This window comes from Haliotis rubra, unplaced genomic scaffold, assembly GCF_003918875.1.
Source record: "Haliotis rubra isolate DU_JTF1 unplaced genomic scaffold, ASM391887v1 Scf1383, whole genome shotgun sequence".
NCBI classification, from domain to species: domain Eukaryota; kingdom Metazoa; phylum Mollusca; class Gastropoda; order Lepetellida; family Haliotidae; genus Haliotis; species Haliotis rubra.
Window position 1 is genome coordinate 45,094 of NW_025765318.1, and position 24,858 is coordinate 69,951.

The following is a 24,858-nucleotide window of genomic DNA, read 5'->3' on the forward strand; positions in this document are numbered from 1 at the left end:
AATCGAGTCTGGATCAGACAATCCAGTGATCAACAACATTAGCATCGATCTGCGCAATTGGGAACCGATGACATGTGTCAACATACCACGTTATTATGAATATTTACACTCGATTATCTGCCGATTCTACCAAGTGTGAAAGACATATCAGTGGTGAACACCAAGTGGATCACTGTCAATCAGTAATAACACCAGGTGTTCACAAAAACATTAATTGATAAGGGTTGCTCTTTTCAAAACAATACACTCTTCCTCAAAAACAGATTTACTCGCAATTACAACTGCAAACATTTCTTTGTCCACTTTCGCGCATTTGGCTCCTTCTCCTTCAAACAGACATTTAAAATAACGTTCCCAACAGACGTCCCCCGTTAAAAAAACCACGTACGCGGACGCAGGGATCCTCTAGAGATAAAACATATAATTGAGTTTATAGGACTGAGATTGATCTCCTGTAAAACACATTACTACCAATACGTCTCTGCACCGTCCGTCTTTCAGCCACTGTTATTTTTTGTTTTGGCTCCATAGAAATCAATCCTGAAGCGGTTGTGTTGAGATGAGGAGATTTTCACTAGTTTCAGAAAAACATGCACGAAATATTCCCAGAGAAACGTTTCGATTCATTTTGTATGATCCCATATCAGTTTCATCCTCTCAAATCAAATTTGCTTTATCTTATTACGGAGGAAGGCGGAGGAATTAGGACTGGATCATTTTTTTTTCCTACCCTCATAGACATACCTATTACTCGAATACATTGATAAGTCGAATTTATTACTTGGTCCCCAAAGATTCGACTCATCGAGATTTGACTGTATATTATATTTCAGAAGTGTCGTCTAACCAATGAAATCAATACTGCAGCAATACCACAGCAGGGGACCCTGAAATAGGACACAAAAATTTGGGGAATCGAACCTTTGGTCTTTGGTGTGACGAGCGAAAGCTTTTACCGCTATGCTACCCACACCCACAGTGAAGAGGTCAGATTATATAACCCAACCGCCTGAGTTGATGCTGTTAATACCAGCAGGGAGACTATATAAGGTTGTAGAGTATCCCTGATACCAGTCACTGGATTGTCTGGTCTGGACTCATTTACCTACAACTGCCGCCATATAGCTTTATCTTATTACATTATATTTCAAATGATTCGTGAAACCAATAATCAAAGTGATAAGAATTGTTAAAACGTTATGTTGTGGAACATTGCTTCATGAAGAAAATGAACAGTATTAGCAGATATTGATTGGGTTAGTGTAGAATGCAAGGCGCCATAAGAACAATTCCAGTAATAAGTATCCAAGAGTTCTGGTAATTTCTCACATATTGGGTATACACTGCAGGTTTTGACGTATAAACATTCAAAAGTATGAACGTATGATTTGAAATACATTGTATTGCAGTCTAAATCGTTTTAGATATGCAGCTCCTTTTCACTTTATCATGGAAAGTTCCAGGACCCAACAGAAAAACCGTAATGATTTGCAGACATTTTTGGAACATCTTCATCTTACGTGATGGACATATATGCATTCAGTTTTTCTGAAGCTCCTGCATCTAGCCAAATCCATGTACGCTTTGATGCCGTGTCGTCAGATTTGTAAAAGAAACCGACATTGACAAATGTCATCTGTACTCTTTGAGAAAAGTTCCCTGAACTTTGACATTTGTCAACATATGTGGTTACAACAAGATCCAGCACATGCCTTACCAGATGAGTGGTTCAGATTTCTTATGTCTGCTTCCGCCTTAGCGGTAACCAATAGTAACCCAAAAGACAGACAGATTAACTCATCAAATCCTTGTCAGCTTAACAATACTTACTCTAACACAATGTAATGCGATAGAAGTGAGTGAGTATGGTATTCGTTTATTTGTTTACGACTCTTTAAGCAAAATTCTTGCAATATGACGGCGAGCCTGGCAATGGTCAGGCTCGGTGACTTGGTGAGTGAGTATGGTTTGACGCCGCTTTTAACATTAACGCAATAATATCATGGACTTGGGACACCAGAAATGGTGTGTGAGTGAGTGAGTTTAGTTTTACGCCGCACTCAGCAAAATTTCAGCTATATGGCGGCGGTCTGTAGATAATCGAGTCTGGACCAGACAATCCAGTGATCAACAGCATGAGCATCGATCTGCGCAATTGGGAACCGATGACATGTGTCAACCAAGTCAGCGTGCCTGACCACCCGATCCCGTTAGTCACCAGAAATGGTAAGACTAACCCATGTGAGAATCGAACCCGGGTGTTCAGCGGTACGAGCGAAAGCTGTAACCACTATGCTACCCACCTCAACGGCCTTGGTCGTTACTGACAATATCAATCACCGGTGTGTCTCGTCTAGACTCGAATATTTTTTTGTGAAGTGTCAATCAAAATAATCACAAAATAAACACAAAAGGACAAACAACTCAAAAAAGAAAAGAAAAATCTGAAACAGAAAAAAAACGGAATGGCTCGTGATTCCAGATTTTGCACCTAGTGTGTTACCCAGGTAACACAGTGATCACGTATCGATCATTGGTTACCACCGGTGCTGTATATCAGCGTATACCCCGACGGGCGGTTTTCTCCAAATTGAGGATTGGTAATTACTTTTGACGATTCTCCATCAATCTGAGTCTGTGATCTCGTCTTATCCTGGGCACCTTCTGTGACAGGTTTAATTTATATAATACGACCTTCATTCTGCCCCGTAGACTGCCGGTGGTAGTGTTATGTAGCTGGTGAACTTCATGAAGTTCTTTGTACGAATCTCTCTGATCATTGCGCACGGCTGATTTTGATAAGAGCAAGTCTACGATCTGGGATGTTAATTTCGGATACATTGACATCAGATTGAAGTGAAACAGGCATGGAACCTGAGAGCGTTTCGTTTGAAGTGTCAGCAGCGATAAGAGCTGAGGCTTTGCTGTTACAAAAATTGTAAAAATAGTAAAGCTTGTGGCGAATAAAAGGCTATACACCAGAGAAGTTTCAAAATGGTTTTGGACATGAATGATAGTTCATTTATCGGTAGTGTTTTGAGGTTTTCTAGGGTACCTATAAACATATCAATCCCAAAGGGTCTTACCTACCTTCCGCGACTGATGCACGCATGTCTGGCATTACAGAACATTGCAAATAAGTACACATGGCCTCAGACCACAATTATTTTTCCGTCTTTGCTATCTGCAGTGGCAAGCCAGTCCACCACAATTAATATATCGCCGCCGTAGGCTGTTCTCCCTGATGCAGGCATGACCAACCTGCCACTTGTCACTTAATCGGCTAAAATATGGGCCTGGATCCACCATCTCAATTTTGCTGTATCCCTGCCAACAATTGCCACCGGAAGTTTCGAGCACACTAAACAACCTTGAACTTGAGATCAAATCATGGAAGTCAATACCATGTGCAGATTGTGGACAAAAAATGCTTTGCAATAAAGTACAATGCCTGAGCTTTCATTTAAGCTATCAGGAGTCAGCCTGAAAAAATAGCACAGACTGAACAGTCCATTTAAACAAAGCGCTATATTCTCATATTTTCCTTCCGGGTTATGGTAAAACTTAAGGGAGGTAACTGTGGTCTGAGGCTGCATCGGACCAAGTGAATCATTCAACCAAAGGGAGATGACCCAATCTGTAAATGACCTGTATCCAAGGAAAGATAACTTATTGCACGTTTGTCCTATATCCAAGGGTAGATGACTCATTCTAAAATGCACTATATCCAAGGAGGATAACATATTTTACCTTTGCCCTGCATCTGTCCAAGGGTGATATCTTATTGTACAAATCTCTTACAACCAAGGGGAGATAATCTGCTATACAAATGCCAAAAATTCTTTATGACCTTTTCTTCAGTATCAATGTTGACATTGACACGTACTACATTTACACCAAAGAAGAATCAGTTGTTCGGTGAGCAGCTTTTGGTGATTGGATGATATTTTGTTAGATTTTTATGCTTTTTCAAAAGTACCTCGGTTAAGTACGTAAAATGGCCACGTTTTTCAGTAGTTAGTGTTGTGTTTTTAAACATGATGAAACATACTGAATGTGATCACAGATATATTAACGTATTTGACATTTGGTGCGGAACTGGGTGTGTTCAGCTTAGTACACAGGGGAAAGGTGCTGGCCAAGCTACGCAGCATTTGGGTATTTTATTTCAATAGTTTAAAGGTCAGATTGTGTGAAGGTAATAACTATAGAATGCGAAGTTATTTTAGAAAATTTTGACGTTTCATTCTACACAAAATGTGATACGTAAACATTCGTTGATGAATTGTCTTTTGGTTAGATTCACCACCTCAGAGATTCCAAGCAGCATGGGATTGGTGTTCATGGATTATAGATAAAAATCAAGGCAAAATCTGAGAATTGAAATTCCGATCAAGCGAAGGGACACCACTCTTAAGAAAGTTTTAGACTACTTGGCCATTTGTGCCCTAAAGTTAAGGTGAGTAAGTGAGTTGGTTTTAATGTCGCTTTGAAATATTATTTACGACGTGTCAGACTAATGTGGGAACGACCAGAGAGAGCGTTAAAGATATCAAAACACATACCCACATGAAATAATATCATAACCATATTTCATATCACTCATCACACATTCATATATTCCTTTACAATTGAGATCGGCATGCGGTAAACAAAGACATCAAAGGCGACGTCCCAAGTGTGTACTCAGCGACAATTCAAACTCTCTCACAGTCTCGAGAAGGTCATAAACAATTTGTGATTTATATTATTTTCATCCTTGTCAAACCCAAACTTTCATCGCACGACTGAATTCGGGAGAGGTGAAACTGATCCAAATGTCACTTATCTTACAAGTTGTGAATATTATACATGGGAGAATAATTACGACGTGCGGCTCAAGAGGGGTCGTTGGGGTCAAACGGCGACGGTCGCCTGTTAACGGCCAGTTATATAAGGTGGTGATAGCGCCGTGTCTGTGACTACAGGCCAGATAGACATATGTTGGCTTACATGATACACTTCAACAACCAGAGAGTTTATTGCAGGGGTTTGTACGGTTGAAGGTGACCTTTGCTTGATGGGCACGTGGAGTTGTTCTTTGATAGCCAGTTGATTTGCAATGCGATAAACCCTTGTGTTTTATTTGGGTATCGGTTTATCTGTCGCTGCAAATCAGTGTTATTACCCCATAGACGTATATCAATTTGTTAAGGGGGAAAACACATATGGTTCTTACGGCCAAAGATAGAATGATGGCCAACGTATCCCTGGTTTCTCTCCCCCTGATCGATGCATTAGTGTCTGCTTCTAAAGACTCTATCTACGGATGGGCTTGTGGCGAACGTGTGTGCCTCCAACCTCCTTGCTGGCAATCCAAACTCCAACACACACACCCCAACACCACCATACACATCTCCTCCTCCACCCCACCCCTGACGCCCCATCTCTCCGCTACCCTCCTTCCCCCACGCTTTCAAACACATACTCATCACAACCCGACCGATTCACCACCCCCTAAATCAGTGAAGGCTGATCTTCAGCAAATCCCTTAGATGCTACAAAGGGGTGGCCAGACTAACTGACTTCATTAACGCCTGCCATCGTATCCAACTGCGAAGATCGATGTTCATGATGTGAAGTGAACATCTGTAATATTGCTGAGTGTGACGTTAAGCACCCAACAAACAAAAAAAGACAGATCCAAAAAATTAACTTCTTTACTGCACTACAACTTCATTAAAGATAGTAAAACAGGAAGGCCAAAACATAATTCATAAGGGGAAAGTAACAGCCTTTGGCAACATTCCACAACTAACGTCAACTAAATACCTTTCATTGCTCAACTGACACAGGAATAGGTGAATTATGTCGTCATCACCTTGTAAACCAAACATGCATTTTGAACCAGAGCCAAGCAACGAGCTGATGAAAGGTAGAAACTGGCCGTTACAGGATTTGATATCATCATATCAACTAACGCTCACATAATCCAAACTCAGCATTTAGAGCTCGTACCAACTGTGACAGCCCAGAGCGCCATCTCAGGTACGCGTTGTGCACCTTAACCCATGAAAGGTAGTAACTGCCATTGCTGTTATTTGAAATATCGAATAACCGTACTAGATTTGCCTATGTACAATTACCCACTCAGAATCCTTCTAATGAAAACATACTGCATCACCCGGGACCCTTCTAACATAACGGTAATATGACAGTGTGACGTTGTATAACAGTTACCATGGTTACATAGTAAGGACAAGGGACTGTCTGGAAATACATTGGGAACACTACTGGTTGAAGGATTTGTGATGTTAGGTATATTTACACGCGTTCACCATCGCTTCGTGATTAATCAACGCTGATAGAATGGAAGGAAGGATTGTTATTCTAACACGGTAGAAACCATTCCCCGGTAGTCTTTAAATGGAATCTTCTCAGACTGATGACAACAGCACTTGGCCTCCCGTCTGGGACTAAACACCTGTAAAACTCAGCGCCTACACACATAAAACTAATGGTCTGTTCAAATTAAACTGGTGCGGCTGTAATATAAAAAAGAGAGTGATCGCTCTTGTTGGATTTAATTAATAGCAAGAGTCGGGAATCGATAGAAAAATCCGGTTCTAAGATACGATTTAGTCAGTCAAATTGGACCCGAAGTAATTCAAGTTCTTTTAATTCCCATCTCACTTGATTTGAATAAAAGTGAACATTTAGTACGTGGGTCTCATTGTTTACTTTACTACTGCGACGATTCTGGAACTATGTTTTCATGACACGTGAGTGATTTGTTACCGCGGAGGGATGCGTTACACAGCGACATCAATCACTACGGTATGAACACTTCGCACTTCCGACATATCCTTTCGCAATATCCTAAAAAGTAAATTGGAAGCGAGGCTCAGAGACGCAAAACAATTTATTTCAAGATGGCCATTGATGTGTTCCCAATAGAGCTATATTGAAGGAGCAAGACTATCGGATATGGTGTAAAATAACACTTAAAAGCAAAAGAAGACGGACGTCCTGGCCATTCTCTCACCGGCCATTGCTCCGTCATGCCAAAAGGTTCCAATTTAGAAATGGGTACAAATAGGAATTCCCAATAACCATCGCATTATTGTATTATCTTAGTGTTTCACACAGAAAACGTATGGTAGTGCCACTGAACGCTGTGGCGTTACTTCCTCTTGAACATAGGACAGAGTGAGAAAAGAGAAAACTGAAGCGTTGGCACACAAGTATCGTTTGGATGTGTGCCTAAATATTCCCGTTACAAGAGATAACGGGGGATTACATGAGACTAAACCCGTGCTGCTATCATCTGTTTTATGGAGCAGGCTAATCACGAGGAGGCAGGGGGATATAAATGTTCCAGGTGTCCATGCCTGTAATCATATAGTTTGTAATTTGAAATAAATCCATGTTTCCCTATAAACCGCTTATGATTGTGGAAGAATGTAGAATACAATTACAAGCAGTTGAAAATATACGAATTTAGCTGAGAAACGCAGCTCAATGGTTTGAAAAGTCGAGTTAGTGTTAAATTAAGTTAAGATCCACGCCTTTGGATATCAAATTCATTTGGGCGTTTGGATCTTCATCAGTCGTGAACACTTTTTGAATAATCTGGCTTAGAAGATACGATATTTATGTTTCAAATTTTGATAATTAATAATGATATCATATATAATATCTATATATAGATAGATAGGTAGATAGATATAGATATATAGAGAGTAATTATTTAAACATAAATACATACACACACATATACATACATACATACATACATACAAACATACATACATACATACATACATACATACATACATACATACATACATACATACATACAAACATACATACATACATACATACATACATACATACATACATACATACATACATTCATACATACATACATACATACATACATGTGCTTGACAACGACATTAGAACCTATGTCGAAACGTCGCCTCCACAAAATAGAAGAAGTTGTATATCCATTATAATTGCCATTCTTCTTCATCAACTCAACTTCTAAAATGCCCATCAAAGAAGACTGAGTACATATATAATGTTGTCATTGTTATTGTTAACAGTTTGAGACATTACATGTACATAAATAGAGATGCCTTGACATTAGGGCCATCATTAATTGCACACTCAGATGCACATTTGTATGTTTATGACCAAAAACATAATTAAGTCAATTCGTATCAATAAAAACCTCAACAATAATCGCTTTATTTTATCATGACCACAAAACACTTTAGGCAATAACAGGAAAACTATTAATTCGTTCAGCGTAATACTGTAATACAAGCCCCTTCTATTATCCGTGAATCAGGAAACAACACTCCGTTTGTGGAAAGATGTAACGAAAAAACTACTGCTTCTTTACCATGCAAATGTCATGGAATCGCTAGCAGTTTGTGTATATGTATTCATAAGCTCGGATTTGGATGATATCAGTTGATTGACCCGAGACTTGTGTTCTTGACATGAAATGTGTTTATGAATTATTATTCATCATTCAGTGAAAGCAGGTGTTCGCGAAGTGTTGCCTCATCCAAGGCACCAACGGGCCACTTTTAGCAATATTCCAGCATTATCATGACGGGGACACCAGAAATGGGCTTCACACATTGTACCCATGTGGGGAGTCGAACACGGGTCTTCGGCGTGACGAGCGAACGCTTTAACCACTAGGCTACCCCACCGCCCCCTGTCATCATGATAGTTATAACAAGCTATTGACAGGCACCAACTAGTGAGTGAGTATGGTTTTTGGCCGCTTTTAGCAATATCCCAGCAATATCATGGCGGGGACACCAGAAATGGGCTTCACACATTGTAACCATGTGGGGAGTCGAACACGGGTCTTCGGCGTGACGAGCAAACTCATTAACCAGTTCGAACCCCCTGAACCCCCTCCTTTCAAAATTCCTGGATCCGCCCATGTTAACCACTAGGCTACCCAACCGTCCTTGCAGTTTTCAGAAGGTATTTTCATAGGGAATCTGAAGTAAAACACCCCCGTCGTGACCCGTTGCTATGTGTCTGCAGTGATCAGAGATCCTAAACACCGTGCGGCGTCACGCCGTAAACAAAGCATTACACATATACATGATGTGATTAACTTCCTACGGTGATGGGGCCGCCTCCGTGGTGTAGTGATTAGAGCGTCCACCCGGAGAGCGGAAGGTCGCGGGTTCGATCCCCGACCGCGTCATACCAAAAGACGTGTAAATATGGTACTTGTTGGTCTCTGTCTGGCGCAACAAGGGTACAACAAGGACTGGTCGGCTCGGAGTCAGTATAATGTGTCTGAGTGGGGTATTCATGCTTCACTGCGGCATGGTATCTCAGTGAGCTAGCACTATAAAACCAGCTTAAGTCTGGGCTAGTACAAGCAGCCGCACATACACATACACACACGCATGCACGTCGTCATATGAGCGAAATATTCTCAAGCACGACGTTAAACCCAATTTCACCTCAGCTCAGTCCTACGGTGACGACTGCTGCTCCATACAACTGCCTCTAATCGGATGTGCTATAAATGTACTTCAGCGCGATAGCTGATGATACATGCATATTTCCGCTTCGGACGTTTTTGCATGTCCGAATCTAGGGAATGCTTCGTGTTTTTTGCACGTATGAGTAACCGCATGTTCGTTTAAATAATATTTTCCCGTTGACATATTTACATTCATATCGGTCCTGACAAGAAATAAACAGATAAAGTCGAAGCGCTGTCTAAAAAGTGGCGCGGACAAGTTATAATCATAAGGCACCAAATACGTCTTGTATGTGTTTAGAGTGAACAGGTGTATAATTAAACTTTAAGCAATCCAGTTCTAAATTCATGGAATATATCGTGTTACTACCTCTGTTCAAAACCTTTAGTGGCGTTTGAGCCCTTTGCGCAGTATTTAAGTTATTGCATGGGTGAGGGAGGGATGAGTTTAGTTTTACACTGCACTCAGAAATATTCCAGCTATATGGCGGCGGTCTGTAAATAATCGTGTCTGGATCAGACAATCCAGGGATACACAGCATCAACATCGATCTACGCAATTGGGTTACGACGACATGTGTCAACCCAGCCAGCGAGCCTGACCACCCGATCCCGTTAGTCGCCTCTTACGACAAGCATGGGTTACTGAAGATCAGTTCTAACCCGGACCTTCACGGTTCAGTTATTTCATGACATGTGAGTTATTTAGTTACGTTTTAGGCCGCTTTTAGCAATATTCCATCAATATCACGGTGAGGGACACCAGGCTTAATACATTGTCCATGTGGGGAATCGAACCCGCGTCTTCGGCGTGACGAGCGAACGCCTTAACCACTAGGCTACCCACCGCCCCTTTCATGACATGGGGGTTAGTACTGCGTTATTATACAAAGTGATGATTGTATCAGACATTTACCCCTTTGGGAAACCCACAAAGTAAACCTAGACGCATAATCGGAATGAACTGGGATGGGAACCCACGATCAAAGGTCTCTGACCTAACCAAAGGACGCACCTCTGGACAGCGAATTACAGGGACTCAGACGCCTGGGTTACGTTCTTTGGAAATAAATGCTGTTTGTTCGCGATACCACGAAGACTAATCACTGACGAGATTAACGTTAAACTGACTATAAGATCCAATCTTCAACATGTGATCAAACATTCAAGGTTGTCCTGAATGTCCAGCCAGATTGGTGTGCTTGCTCTCTGATGGTACGACATCAGTTAAACTAGCTCTTGTTCACAGCTTAGTATGGCGAGAGGCACGAGGATAATGGGCAGTAATGCAATTTATGATTTATCGATCGATGATTTTGTACGGCTTGCCATATTAAACTCTCTTTCGAAATATCGAATAATGCACTTCAAAGTGTATCGAAAATCGCCTCATCAACGACTATGGTGCAATATAAACTGAACTGCAAAAGAAAGTATACGCACATGCGTGGTGGTGACTAAAGATGAAACAAAGATGAAGTGGTTATTCACAAATGTTGTATACTCTTCAAAAAAAGTAGGGGAAATTCATTTTTAATTTGCGATTGAAAAAAATAGTTTGATGGTTTTAGTCCAAATCTTCTCAACCCGTTATAACTAGCAACTTACGTCAAAAACAGTTATCTTTTTACAAGCCGTTTCAAGATTCGGCCTGTAAACATGTCAACTGTAAAATGGAAATAATGTCCTCAAACATAATAAGCTAAAATGCGTCTCATATTGCACCTAGATGTGTGTGTTACAAGCGAGAGAGCGTCCCGTTTAGACTGACTGACTGACTGACTGACTGAGTTTGGTTTTACGCCGCTTTTAGCAACATTCCAGCAACATCACCGCGGGGAACACCAGAAATGGGCTTCACACATTGTACTTATGTGGGGATCCGAACCCGGGTCTTCGGCGTGACGAGCCAACACTTTAACCACTGGGCTACCCCACCGCCCCCGTCCCGTTTAGAGATCTCCCGGACCCAAGAGTTTAATTAAAACAAGTCCAACTCAAGTCAGTAATGATTTATCAAGTCTAATTTGCCTCAACTCCAGGAATTAAGATTTATTTTGGTATCCTTTTGGACTTTATCTATTGTTTCCTATTTATATTTTTAAATAGGATAACTTTATTTCTGGGACTAAGGTCAGTGTAAGGACCTACCTGCCGTGATGTTCAAACAGCGCCCTCTACAATCCACTGTGTAGACATTGAGGTTCTGGCTCAACTCCTGGGGGGTACAGGCGTCTGGTCTCTCCTCAGGCACAGCACACTTCAAGCACCGAATAATCCTTCCTGGGGGTAGGTCCACCTCTGTGTCCCCCTCAAACCCTGGCCCCCCTCCTGAACCCTGTTCCAGGCGTTCAGCCTCCTCAAAATACTCCAGAAGGGCCTCGTGGTATGTGTCTGGAAGGAAAGTAAAATACATGGTGAAAGAGCGAGTAAACAGAACATTTACGTTAATCCGTCTGAACAATCTACCATGTTACGGTGTCACGTTATTGGTTTAACATGATTCTATGTAGAATGTGATTACGTCAGGAAGAGATTCACTCCACGAATGGGGGTTTTACTGGTAGAACAAGTCATGCTTGCCCATTTCGCGAACACTTGGAGTCATCACGGATTTTCAGAGATCCCGTCGTATAATTTACACTCCTATTTCTTGCGGTGGGCTATTAGTCCTGGCGCGGTGGGGTAGCCTAGTGGTTAAGGCGTTCGCTCGTCACGCCGAAGACCCGGGTTCGATTCCCCACATGGGTACAATGTGTTAAGCCCATTTCTGGTGTCCCCCCGCCGTGATATTGCTGGAATATTGCTAAAAGCGGCGTAAAACCAAACTCACTCACTCTATTTAGTCCTGAGCAAAATTATCTATGTTTATTATTCTCTGGAGTGGACGTTTCAAATTGGCATACCGACATACTTTGCATGATACTACCGAAAGATCAAGTCTGCATCCACACTGTAACATGTAACCGAGTAGCATGTAACGGCGACTAGAGTGTAACGGGTAAGGAAGAGTACCGTGAAACAGAGAGTAGCGTGTAACGAAAGTAGCAGAGTGTAGTTTATACGTATAACTGAGCATTCGTTGTAACGTGTAAAGGGACAAGCGTGTAACATGTAACATAGTGAAACGTGAAACAAAATATCGTGTAACGTTTAAACAGTACACGTATAAACGTGCCAACACAGAATGTAGCGTGATGGGTCAACAGAAAGTAGAGCTAACATTGTACCAGTATCGTGACGATCCCTTGCCTTCAGCGTTATCGCAAGAGGTGTCACACTACCCATCCACTATTCCTATACAAGACGACTGCGTATTCAGTTAATCCTGTCAACTATTGCAATGACAAGAACCAACACTGTGGTATATTCAAGATAGGTATGTCTAGTGTTCCCAAGCACATAACATCTAATACAGCCAAGGATGTTAACAGTACGTCTTACTTTATTGTTCCTCAAGAAGTCACATCGGTTGATGAATTACACAAAACAAAATTCAGGAAACATTTAATTTATTGAATATAGTTACTATTTTTACCTCACATCGCAACAACCTTTTTCAGTCAAATGTATAAAGTCACAATCTCTGATTTCGTATGGAAAGAAAAATGTTTGGATTTTTTGTGATGACCTTATAAAAGTCGGAATTGAAAAACTTTGTAAGCAGTTTGTAGTCGAATGAAAAGAACTTTGTGTTTTAACGTCTGTGAAATAGCAACGTTTGTAGTTTTTAAGAAGTAAATGAGCAAGGTAGCAGGTGATGAAACAATCAGATACTAGCTCTGTATAAAAAGTCTAAGCTCTGTTTGTTTGATTTTTGTTTCTGTAGACAGCAATAGAAAATCTATATCACTGCTGCCTGAAAATGGAGGTTGTATCATCCACACGTGTTAACAGTCAAACCTTTTATAATCCTATTAACACTCGTCCAAACCATGAATTATTAACAGGTGTAAACAGTCAACACTCGGACTTTTAACAGCTGCAGACAGTCAAACCTTTGACTTTTAACAGCTGCAGACAGTCAAACCTTTGACTTTTAACAGATGCAGACAGTCAAACCTTTGACTTTTAACAGCTGCAGACAGTCAAACCTTTGACTTTTAACAGCTGCAGACAAACCTTTGACTTTTAACAGCTGCAGACAGTCAAACCTTTGACTTTTTTGACTTTTAACAGCTGCAGACAGTCAAACCTTTGACTTTTAACAGCTGCAGACAGTCAAACCTTTGACTTTTAACAGCTGCAGACAGACAAACCTTTGACTTTTAACAGCTGCAGACAGTCAAACCTTTGACTTTTAACAGCTGCAGACAGTCAAACCACGTCGTATGAACGCGTGTAACTGCATGGCCACCCACAACTTATCAATCTGCAAAATCCAGGCGTTATTCAAAAGCTTACATTCTGGCACTGCATCTTCTATCGCTGAGAAAGTCTCCGAAACCAAACGAAACTAAAAGGATTGTCATGGTTATAAACGCCACCTACGTTATTAGTTCATTCCCAGGACGAATCTTACAAATAGCGTTAGTTATGATTTTCAGTGTATCTTCACAAGTAATAACACCTGAGAGATCAGGCAATACCATACTCAAGGCCGACACACGCTGGAATGCTTTATCAGACGAGGGATGCAATTTCAAATTCCTAATCCAATAATATACATGCATACCCAATATGACACAAAATTCAATGACAAAAAACTGTATTCTTAGTCCCGTGATCCTGCAGATATACCATACGATAAACCTGCAGGAGCTGTCTAATCAATCCTCGCCGGGGATTCAAATCAAAGACAAGCTACTCATCCAAAGACTTAACGTCAGTTTCAAAGAAAAGCAAGCGAAATCAATAGTAACTTAAAAAACAACGGGTTGTCAAAACTGAAATCACGTGTGCTGGAATAAAGACGTTTATAATGGAACGACCGTGGCGCTGGTGTGTTCTGGAAGAGACGTCAGTGGATTTCAAAGAATACCGTGTCCTGAAGCCAACGGTTATGTCAAAGCAATCAAGATTTGTATCTGTTGGAGCAGGACTCGGTGACAGTTCATTTGTTGAAAGGAATGTCTGCGCACAAGACAAGTCAACTAAACGGGTCCCGAGATGCCGAGATGTATGACAAGTGTCGCTTAAAGGGAACATTATCGCGAAATGTTTGATACATTGTAACTTGATAATTGATTCGTTGAAGAAAATCGATTTCGGTGCAAGTTTACGTCAAGTTTGAAATCGGCGTTCAAACTGAATTGAAAACAACGAGAAATAACTGAAGTATTATTTGAATACTACAAGAATGCCATGGGTTATTCATAAAATGTAAATTAGTCAATAAAACCGCTGGCACCGTCCATTTATGTCATTTCATTTTATGTTTATCAAAATATTGATTCGAGCAAAATTTGGTTACAGGTTATGTGTTGGATAATACGATACTAAAAAGTAAGATACTACTGACTGACTGAGTATGGTTTTACGCCGCTTTTAGCAATATTCCAGCAATATCATCGGGAGTAAGATACTAAAACGCAGGACAACATGTAAACAGGTCATATGTCCGCACCCAGTCAGTTTTGTTCACTGTCGTTTTTGTGCTTATTGTCATCTTGTGTGTTTACTGTCAAGTGTTACCTTACTGTCCTCTTCTCTAATTACTGTCAAATGTTTTGCTAACTTTCATCTGTTCATGTTCTTGTCAAATGTTCTGCTTACTGACAAATGTTCTGCTTTTGTCAAATATTCTGCATACTGTCAATTGTTCTGGTTACTGTCAAATTGCTTCCATTGTCAATTGTTCTGCTGACTGTCAGTTGTTCTGTACATTGTCAAATGTTCTGCTTACTGTCAAATGGTCTGCTTCTGTTAGATAGGTCCTATTCTTATTTCTTCTTGTGTCTTGTTCTGCTAACTTTCAAATGTTCTGCATACTGGCAATTGTTCTGCTTACCCGTCAATTGTTCTGAATACTTGCAAATGTTCTGAATATTATCAAATGTTCTGCATACTGGCAATTGTTCTGCTTACCGTCAATTGTTCTGAATATTGTCAAATGTTCTGCTTCTGTTAGATAGGTCCTATTCTTGCTTCTTCTTTGAGCTACAATCCCTAACATATAACCATGGGTTGTTATCCTAGGTACGTCCTTCATAGTTCGTCAGCAAGACACCATTCCCCTGGATTTCAACAAAGCGATGAATGTCTTAAAACTGCATCTCTTTTTCCTGCCACATTAAATCTGTTCAAGTCAGCGTTGAACCAAACTCACTCACTAACACGGGAGTAGTTATATCTTATTAAACATTATCGTTATCGAGGCTAATCTGTTAAGGTCTGAAGGTCCGGGTTAGAATGAACCTTCAGTAACCCATGCTTGTCGTAAGAGGCGACTAACGGGATCGGGTGGTCAGATTCGCTGGCTTGGTTGTCATCGGTTCCCAATTGCGCAGGTCGATGCTCACGCTGTTGATAACTGGATTGTCTGGTCCAGACTCGATTATTTACACGCCGCCATATAGATGGAATATTGCTGAGTGCGGCGTAAAAATAAACTCACTCACTCACTCGCTAATCTGGTAATCGAAAATCAAGCGACACAAAATAATTCATGACTAAATGGAGGAAAAGAAATGTTTGGATTGAACATATATTACAAAGTGCCAAGAAGACTAGTGAGGACAGAGTGCCCGAAAGTCATTTTACATGCTGTTATAATTCCCAAGGTTGCAAGTGTAATTAAGAGAGCAATACACCCCCGTCTACTCTATTTCGATAGTTGAACCAGGGAGACCTTTTTCTAGAGTTTCCAGTCTGTTCACCAACGGGACTTGGCGTCAGTTATACCGTATTTAGACTACAGACGTTCCGGACAGTGGATACGTATGACTTCCAACTGAGTAATGGTTCCATACGGTCCCAGCGGAAATAATGGTATTTCAGTGCCAGTTCACTGTCGCTGACGTAAACGTTATTGATACACAGCAATATCACACTGATGACACGGATAGAATATGAAGACTGGGTTAAAATGTATTTCAGCTTCGTCATTCTTTCAGTACAGTGTGCGAAATAGCCACTGGCCCGCTAGCCCGTGGCTAGTAAAAATCCAGTGGGGCCAGTAAATTTCCACAGTCACTGGCCCGACTGGCTGGTGAATTTCATGGGGTCATTTTGTAAATATATCACTCTCTCCGACTTGTTAAGTTATAACACACTTTTAAATCATGCAAGATTATGGCCTGATAAAAATGTTCATCATATTAGCAGCTTAATGATGAAACCCGTCTCTACATTCAAATTTCGGACTAGTGAATTATTTTGTGGGCTAGTAACTTTCAGGCATAGCTAGCCCGACTGGCTAGCAAAATTTGGAAACTATTTCGCACACTGTTTCAGTACAAGGTTTAGGTATAGAAACTGGCACCTTTATCAGATGGGGTGAATCCTACCTTAATTTGATACTACACCAGAGTAACGGCTCCGTTTAATCCGCGAGATCGAAGAAGACAGGGGAAGTCAAGAATTATTCTTTCATTCTATAATTTGTCTGCGTTCGTGCAAGGGAACGCCATTTCATGCCTAAGCCCAATTTCCCCTCGGCTAAGAATGATGGTGAACCATAGGCTCTCTGCTCAGACAGTTTATCACATTTAGTGCTGGAAAATGAAATACAAACCAAATTTCCTCATGTCGTTAGTTCATCTCGAAATGGGAATGCCCCAGCCCCAAGCCAACTCGCCTAATTTGAGCCAAGAAACAGGGATAGCGGAGATCTTGATACGATAGACCCTGATTGCAGCCAAGAGCCCGGGGGACAGGCATAGGGGGAGGGGAATCATCTGATTGCTGCATCAATGTCCGACCTGACAACCTAATGAAATCTTATTTCTCTCTGGATGTACCCTCAAGGAAAGGACGTAATTCCAAGTTTAAATCCGATGGTATAGATCTCTTGGCTTCTCTGATTGAAAACCTGAATTTCTTGTTAACGATATTACTCTGTTCGCGTCCGTTATAGCATCAACATCGTTGTATCCTAGTTGAAACATTCGCAACCTCATTTTAATACTTTTTGTTAAAAGTTTCTAACCCTCTTATGTATGCAAATTTCAGTCATTACAAATTTAATTCAAAATGTCAAAAATGAATGCGATAATGTTTCCATTAATGATTGAAGTAATATTTAAACGTAGAAAAATAGAGAAGTACCTTTGTGGAGAACACGTATTCACACATCTCATACAATGTGTAAAACCAACGGTACACCTAACGTCTGTTATTCATCCCAAAAAGCCGTATCTGTGGTATATGTCGAGTATGTTGCGTACCACGCAACCATGTAGAATGTATCTATTCGACAAATATTGTACATTTGGTAGACATATCAAAGCGCTGTGACCTAAAATATGTTTTTGTCCTTTTGCTAAATGAACCTAAAATAACACATCTGAATATCTGAAAATATAATTTTTGAAAGAAATGTAATTGTAGCTGCGAGCTAGTTGCGCGAAATCGATCTATTAAAATACCCCGACACGCTCCGATTTGAGGCAAACTGTAAACTGATGTTTATAGTATGTCATTTATAAGCTTCTTTTATAGGTTAAAAGTCAGAAAAAGGCAGTGAGGAATGAGCCTTAAGGTCTCCAGACCACGAGATCATCCTTCAACTTCGTGTTTACTTCTCCAACTACCGGTAGTCGTGGTACCCTACACTTCACCTTGGCGCTAATGTCGTAAACAAAAGTTAAAATAATTGTAAAAATACTGACATTTCTCATTTAACGTATCACTCGTGAAGTGTTCAACTCGGACCTGCAGTCAGAATGTCGCCAGTAAAAGTACGTATTGCATCTTTGTTTCAAGGTGTGGGAACTCCGCGCCACCTTTCCCACATAATTGTACATGTACAGAAAGAAGTAGTCCAACTTCCAACCAGGTTGGTATCTGTCTAATGCTTCCTTGAGGTTCTGAGAGTATTAATGGGCATCGTTAAAGAATGGATAATATAATCTACTTTCTACCCACAATATGGAAAGACGATGATTACCTGGAAAATATATGTGCATATGCCTGTCCCATATTCCCTAAAACTGGAAAAAGTTTTTAAATTCAGTATTGACCATCAGAAAAATAAATCTGAAACCACATAGGTTCTGTTGTCATTATGCTGTCCGGTCTTCTTATGCTCGATGTGAAATGTATCACTGACAAAAGCGGTATGAAATGTTATCACCCACGCACTCGTCCGACAAAATATTCACGACGACGTTTAAACATTACGACGGTACAAGTAGCCTGGTGGTTAAAGCGTTGGCTCGTCACGCCGAAGACCCGGGTTCGAATCCCCACATGGGTACAATGTGTGAAGCCCATTTCTGGTGTTCCCCGCCGTGATGTTGCTGGAATATTGCTAAAAGCGGCGTAAAACCAACTCAGTCAGGCTTTTTACGAACACCTGTGTCCTTGCTGATTTGCAGTGATTCGAGTTGGTTGGTTTGTTGTTTAACGCCATCGGCGTGACGAGCTAAAGAGACACGCAGATAGGTACAGGTACTGACAAACTTGTAAACATACATGAACAAGATTTACAATCACACAAATAGTACACACACAATTAGACACACAGACACACGAAGACATACGTAGACACAGATAGATACGCATGCAGACACACGGATAAACACATATGCAGACACACGTCGACGCACAGGTAGACACGTAGATAGCGCACATGTAGACACACATAGACAAACATGTACACATACATATACACACACATATAGACACAAAGATCGGTACACACGGAAGAAGTGCGTGAGTGAGTTTAGTTTTACGCCGCACTCAGCAATATTCCAGCTATATGACGGCGGTCTGTAAATAATCCAGCCTGGACCAGACAATCCACTGATCAACAGCGTGAGCATCGACCTACGCAATTGGGTTACGATGACATGTGTCAACCAGCTCAGGAAGCCTGACCGCCCGATCCCGTTAGTCGCCTCTTACGACAAGCATGGGTTGCTGAAGGAAAATTCGAACCCGGATCTATACGGGTGTTGATTCGTATCGGTCAACGGTACTAGTACCGAAGCTATTTCAAGGTTTCCTGTAAATATTTGGTATTTCGCCTCCCCTGATGCAATAACAGACACAAAACACTGGGGGCTTATTGATGCACACACGAGTATTGGGTTACACACCAGTGGCACAATTCCAATTGTTCCCGTACTCGTTAAATAACATGACAAATGGGTTTGTAAAATTATAGTTCCATCAATATGCAATCAATATTGTGAGAATAATATCGCAAATTCATTACAAGTTGCAATAAAAAGGAAATACAAAAGAAAACATAATTAATGTCATTAGCCATGAAGACATAATTCCGCCCTGTTCGTGTTTATCACCCTAAATCAAAATACGAAATTAATATCTATCGCACGCTAGTGTATTGATGTCTCCTCCTCATGTGTTCATGTGCATGTGTAACTGTTTTAATATTGTTTTATGCATGTATCATTGTGTACAACTGTGAACCGGGGCGGTGGGGTAGCCTAGTGGTTAAGGCGTTCGCTCGTCACGCCGAAGACCTGCGTTCGATTCCCCACATGGGTACAATGTGTGAAGCCCATTTCTGGTGTCCCCGCCGTGATATTGCTGGAATATTGCTAAAAGCGGCGTAAAGCCCAACTCACTCACTCACTCACTCAACTGTGAACCAATTTTTAACCAGGTCATAGTTTAACGCCGAAGTCATCGATATCGCAGCTATATTGTGGCTGTCTGTAAATACTCTAGACTGGACCAGACAATCCAGTGATCGGCAGGAAGAGCATCTATCTACACAATTGGGATACGATGACAACCAAGCCAGTGAGCCTGACAACCCGATCCCGTTAGTCCCCTCTTACGACAAGCATTGGCTTCTGAAGACCGTGTGAACCAAGATATAAGAAGTATAAATACTTATATAATCGTAACGAAGTTCCAATATTTGGTTTTCCTTTCCTAAAGTAAGCCCTGAGCTAACTATAAATATCAGATATATTCTCGTCTGTTTGCCAGCTTCTTCTTTCTTTGCCCATTTATGCTTTCATTTTTATGCAGCATTTGCATTGATTATATTGTTTTGTAACACTTAACAATTCCAACAAACCTACTCCATCTTCACCTGACTTGTTAGTTGTTAAGCAAGAGATAATAAGATAAACAATCACTCTTTGACTTACGTTTTACTTGGTTATTCTTACTGTCGACATATATTTACAGAGCCGAACAGCCAAATAAATTCTTCATAGAAATTGTTAACAATGACATCCAGTGATCAGCAGCATGAGCATCGATCTATACGATGGCATGTGTCAACCAAGCCAGCGTTGATCATATCGTTGATCATATGAGATGTAGATGAAATGAAAATGTTACGTGCGAATCTGGACCAGGCACGTAAATGTCTGACTTCGGCAGCAACGTGGCGACATGATTAAATTGATACTCATCCAGATCATATGACTTGACCACCCAATCCCCAGTTTAGTCGGATCTAATGACAAGTAAGAAATGTTGGGGGATTTCCTACAGAGTTATCTGAGCCCCATTCCTCAAAGCTATCTTACCTCTAAGGTGATCGGCCCATTTCTGGTGTGCCTCGCCGTGATATTGCTGGAATATTGCTAAAAGCGTCGTAAAACTAAACTCACTCACTCTAAGGTGATCGTAACTCCCATACTTTAACATGGACTTGCAGTAGTCCTAGCGCTAATGGCGCTTTGAGGAACGGGATCCGTGTCATACGTTTAGGGTGCGACACACAATCGCAATCACTCATTATCAACATTCGACTCAACCATATATATTTTTTTACATTAAGCTTTGTGCACTATGATCTATTTCGAATCCAAACCCTCGTGGAGGTTCCCGGACAGAACCCTTGTCCTGACTGCAATCGGCACTAATCCCTCCGTGACGAGATAGTGGGTACAGGCAAGGGGCTATCAGCAACTTTGGAGATATGTGTGTCGGATACCCAAACCAAAGATACACTGACAGCTAATTGCTGCCGCAATCTGCCAGCACTGGCATCACAGACCTGAACTCTGACACCATCCTCGTCTCACAGGTGTAAGTGGGAGATCCCATCTGACCCGGTAACAGGGTGGTTAGATATCTTGCCATGATGAACTGCCAAGGATACTTATCACACTTCAGACTCGCTTGATTTGTGTGCAAGACATGTAAGCTGCATTTTGTGTTGCTATGATAAACCTTTTGCATGTGAGTGTTAAGTAAACTTTGCATGTGGTTATGAAATAAACTAAATGAAAAACGTAGTAAAATGTGGTGCTTTTTCTGCCATCTGTGGTGAGGAGATTAAACGACTGCTGAAATTATGTGTTCCTTAAAAGACATCGATGTCTCCTAGTATTTATCTAACAATATTTTTTTCTTGTTCTTCGTTATGCTGGCAACCAAGCAAATGTTGTAAGAAAGTGTATGTTTTCTACATATAAGCCACAAACAATCCGCTTGCTCAAAAGCCAAATTATATAGCAATAGATTATTGTATTCACACCGACAAAATCACGATGCATACAAACACACATGTCAAGAAGATACCCAGATTTGAATAAGTGTCGACGCATACAAGAACTCACACATAGTCACAGATGTAGATAAATTTAGAACCAGATATGCTACACAAACCACTGACACATACGCACATACACGTAGAGACACGCATATACCAATGAACGAAGGAACAGTATCTCCCACATTTATTCATGCTAAGAAATGACAGTGTTTTGTGAGGTCCATATGACGAAATTGAGGAACATACGGATCAGTTAGCTGTCAAATTTGCACATTTTACGTCGGGTCCTGATATAAAAGAATATTCATGTTTTTTTCATGAACACAGATTTCAATAACCTAGTAAGCTAATACCACCGGGGTTATATTTATACAGATTTATACGATAGTAGGTAAAGTGAATTCAAGACTGGGGTCATATTTATACAGATTTATACGGTAGTACGTAAAGTGAATTCAAGACCGGGGTCATATTTATCCAGATTTATACGGTAGTAGGTAAAGTGAATTCAAGACCGGGGTGATATTTATCCACATTTATACGGTAGTAGGTAAAGTGAATTCAAGACCGGGGTGATATTTATCCAGATTTATACGGTAGTAGGTAAAGTGAATTCAAGACCGGGTTGATATTTATCCAGATTTATATGGTAGTAGGTAAAGTGAATTTAAGACCGGGGTGATATCTATCCAGATTTATACGGTAGTAGGTAAAGTGAATTCAAGACCGGGGTGATATTTATCCAGATTTATACAGTAGTAGGTAAAGTGAATTCAAGACCGAGGTGATATTTATCCAGATTTATAAGGTAGTAGGTAAAGTGAATTCAAGACTGGGGTGATATTTAGCCAGATTTATACGATAGTAGGTAAAGTGAATTCAAGACCGGGGTGATATTTATCCACATTTATACGGTAGTACGTAAAGTAAATTCAAGACCGGGGTCATATTTATCCAGATTTATACGGTAGTAGGTAAAGTGAATTCAAGACCGGGGTGATATTTATCCACATTTATACGGTAGTAGGTAAAGTGAATTCAAGACCGGGGTGATATTTATCCAGATTTATAAGGTAGTAGGTAAAGTGAATCCAAGACCAGGTTGATATTTATCCAGATTTATATGGTAGTAGGTAAAGTGAATTTAAGACCGGGGTGATATTTAGCCAGATTTATACAGTAGTAGGTAAAGTGAATTCAAGACCGGGGTGATATTTATCCAGATTTATACAGTAGTAGGTAAAGTGAATTCAAGACCGGGGTGATATTTATCCACATTTATACGGTAGTAGGTAAAGTGAATTCAAGACCGGGGTCATATTTATCCAGATTTATACGGTAGTAGGTAAAGTGAATTCAAGACAGTCACTTTAATGAACCTTAGCATTTATGGGTGAAGTGGGGTTCCTTTGTTCAATTATCCCACAAAAATGATGGAAAAAGGTTTTAACAAAGACATTTGTTCATGAATGACATGTGTAATATAAGAGTTATTGAGTTAAGTTTTACGCCGCACACAGCAATATTCCAGCTATATGGCGGCGATCTGTAAATAATCGAGTCAGGATCAAACAACCCTGTGGTCAACAGCATAAGCATCAATCTAAGATATTGGCATACGATGACACGTGTCAACCAAGTCAGCGAGTATGACCGCCAGGTCCCATTAGTCGACACTTACGACAAGCATGGGTTGCTCAAAAACAATTCTAACTCGGATAAGAAAACATCCCATACTGAGTGCCATAGGGAACATACTGAAGAATATCTAAAAACGTATGAGTTAACCAAATCTCCCACAATGAGTATTTGGCCTGTGCATCCCTTGAAGCGGTGATCCTCTGCAGTGTTTTCATCAATAATACAAGAATGTTAATTCAAATTGTCCACATCGCAATGTCGTGTTGTATCGCAACACACTGACTTTCTCGAAAGAAGCTTCCCATTACCCACGTCATCAACTGCAGAGCAAATGGAAGCATGCACTTGTAACAGGATTTGACCAAAATATTACAAATGTTATAGAAACGTTGCTAGGCTGGAAATAATCAAAGACAAACTGCACTGAAGCTCTAAAGCACACCGATAATACCTATATTAAATACATGATTACCGGGGACGGTGGGGTAGCCTAGTGGTTAAAGCGTTCGATCGTTACGCCGAAGACCCGGGTTCGAATCCCCACATGGGCACAATGTGTGAAGCCCATTTCTGGTGTTCCACACCGTGATATTGCTGGAATATTGCTAAAAGCGGCGTAAAACTAAACTCACCCACTTACATCATCACCGAACAACAATTCATTGTGTTTCATTACAACAATTGTCAACACCCTTGTTTGTCCGGAAGTTCAGTTGCTGGCGTTGCAATTTTGTCACACGTAGTACAACGTTGTGACCATTGGACCATGTCAGCAAATTTTGCGACGTTTATAATAACGTACAAATTGCACTAAATCCAAAATAATTAGCAAACACATTAAGAACGATAGGCTATCACCACAATTTAATCTTCGAACAATGTTCAGCTAAAACAGCAACTTTCTAAATGATGAACTATGACATTAATCAGCGAAAAGTGTTCCGAATTTGTTTAAGATTATATCATATTTGAAACACACTTTATTAGTGTATTCTATATTAGTACCGGTACTGATAATGGTTTACTTGAACAAATATGTATACTAACCCTTTTTATGAACATTTTATATAATCAACCGTGTCGGGAAGTAAAATCTGATCTTATAAACCTCCAGTGA

The 24,858-nt window shown here is 40.6% G+C and overlaps 1 protein-coding gene across 1 annotated transcript in view; it reads right to left on the bottom strand.

Annotated features, from left to right (window-relative positions):
* Nucleotides 1-24,858, bottom strand: part of LOC124268478 — a 79,701-nt gene that overhangs the window by 18,287 nt on the left and 36,556 nt on the right. The window contains exon 2 of the mRNA XM_046703458.1: nucleotides 11,660-11,902. Within this exon, the coding sequence (XP_046559414.1) occupies nucleotides 11,660-11,902 (243 nt within the window). The remainder of the gene's footprint in view (nucleotides 1-11,659; nucleotides 11,903-24,858) is intronic.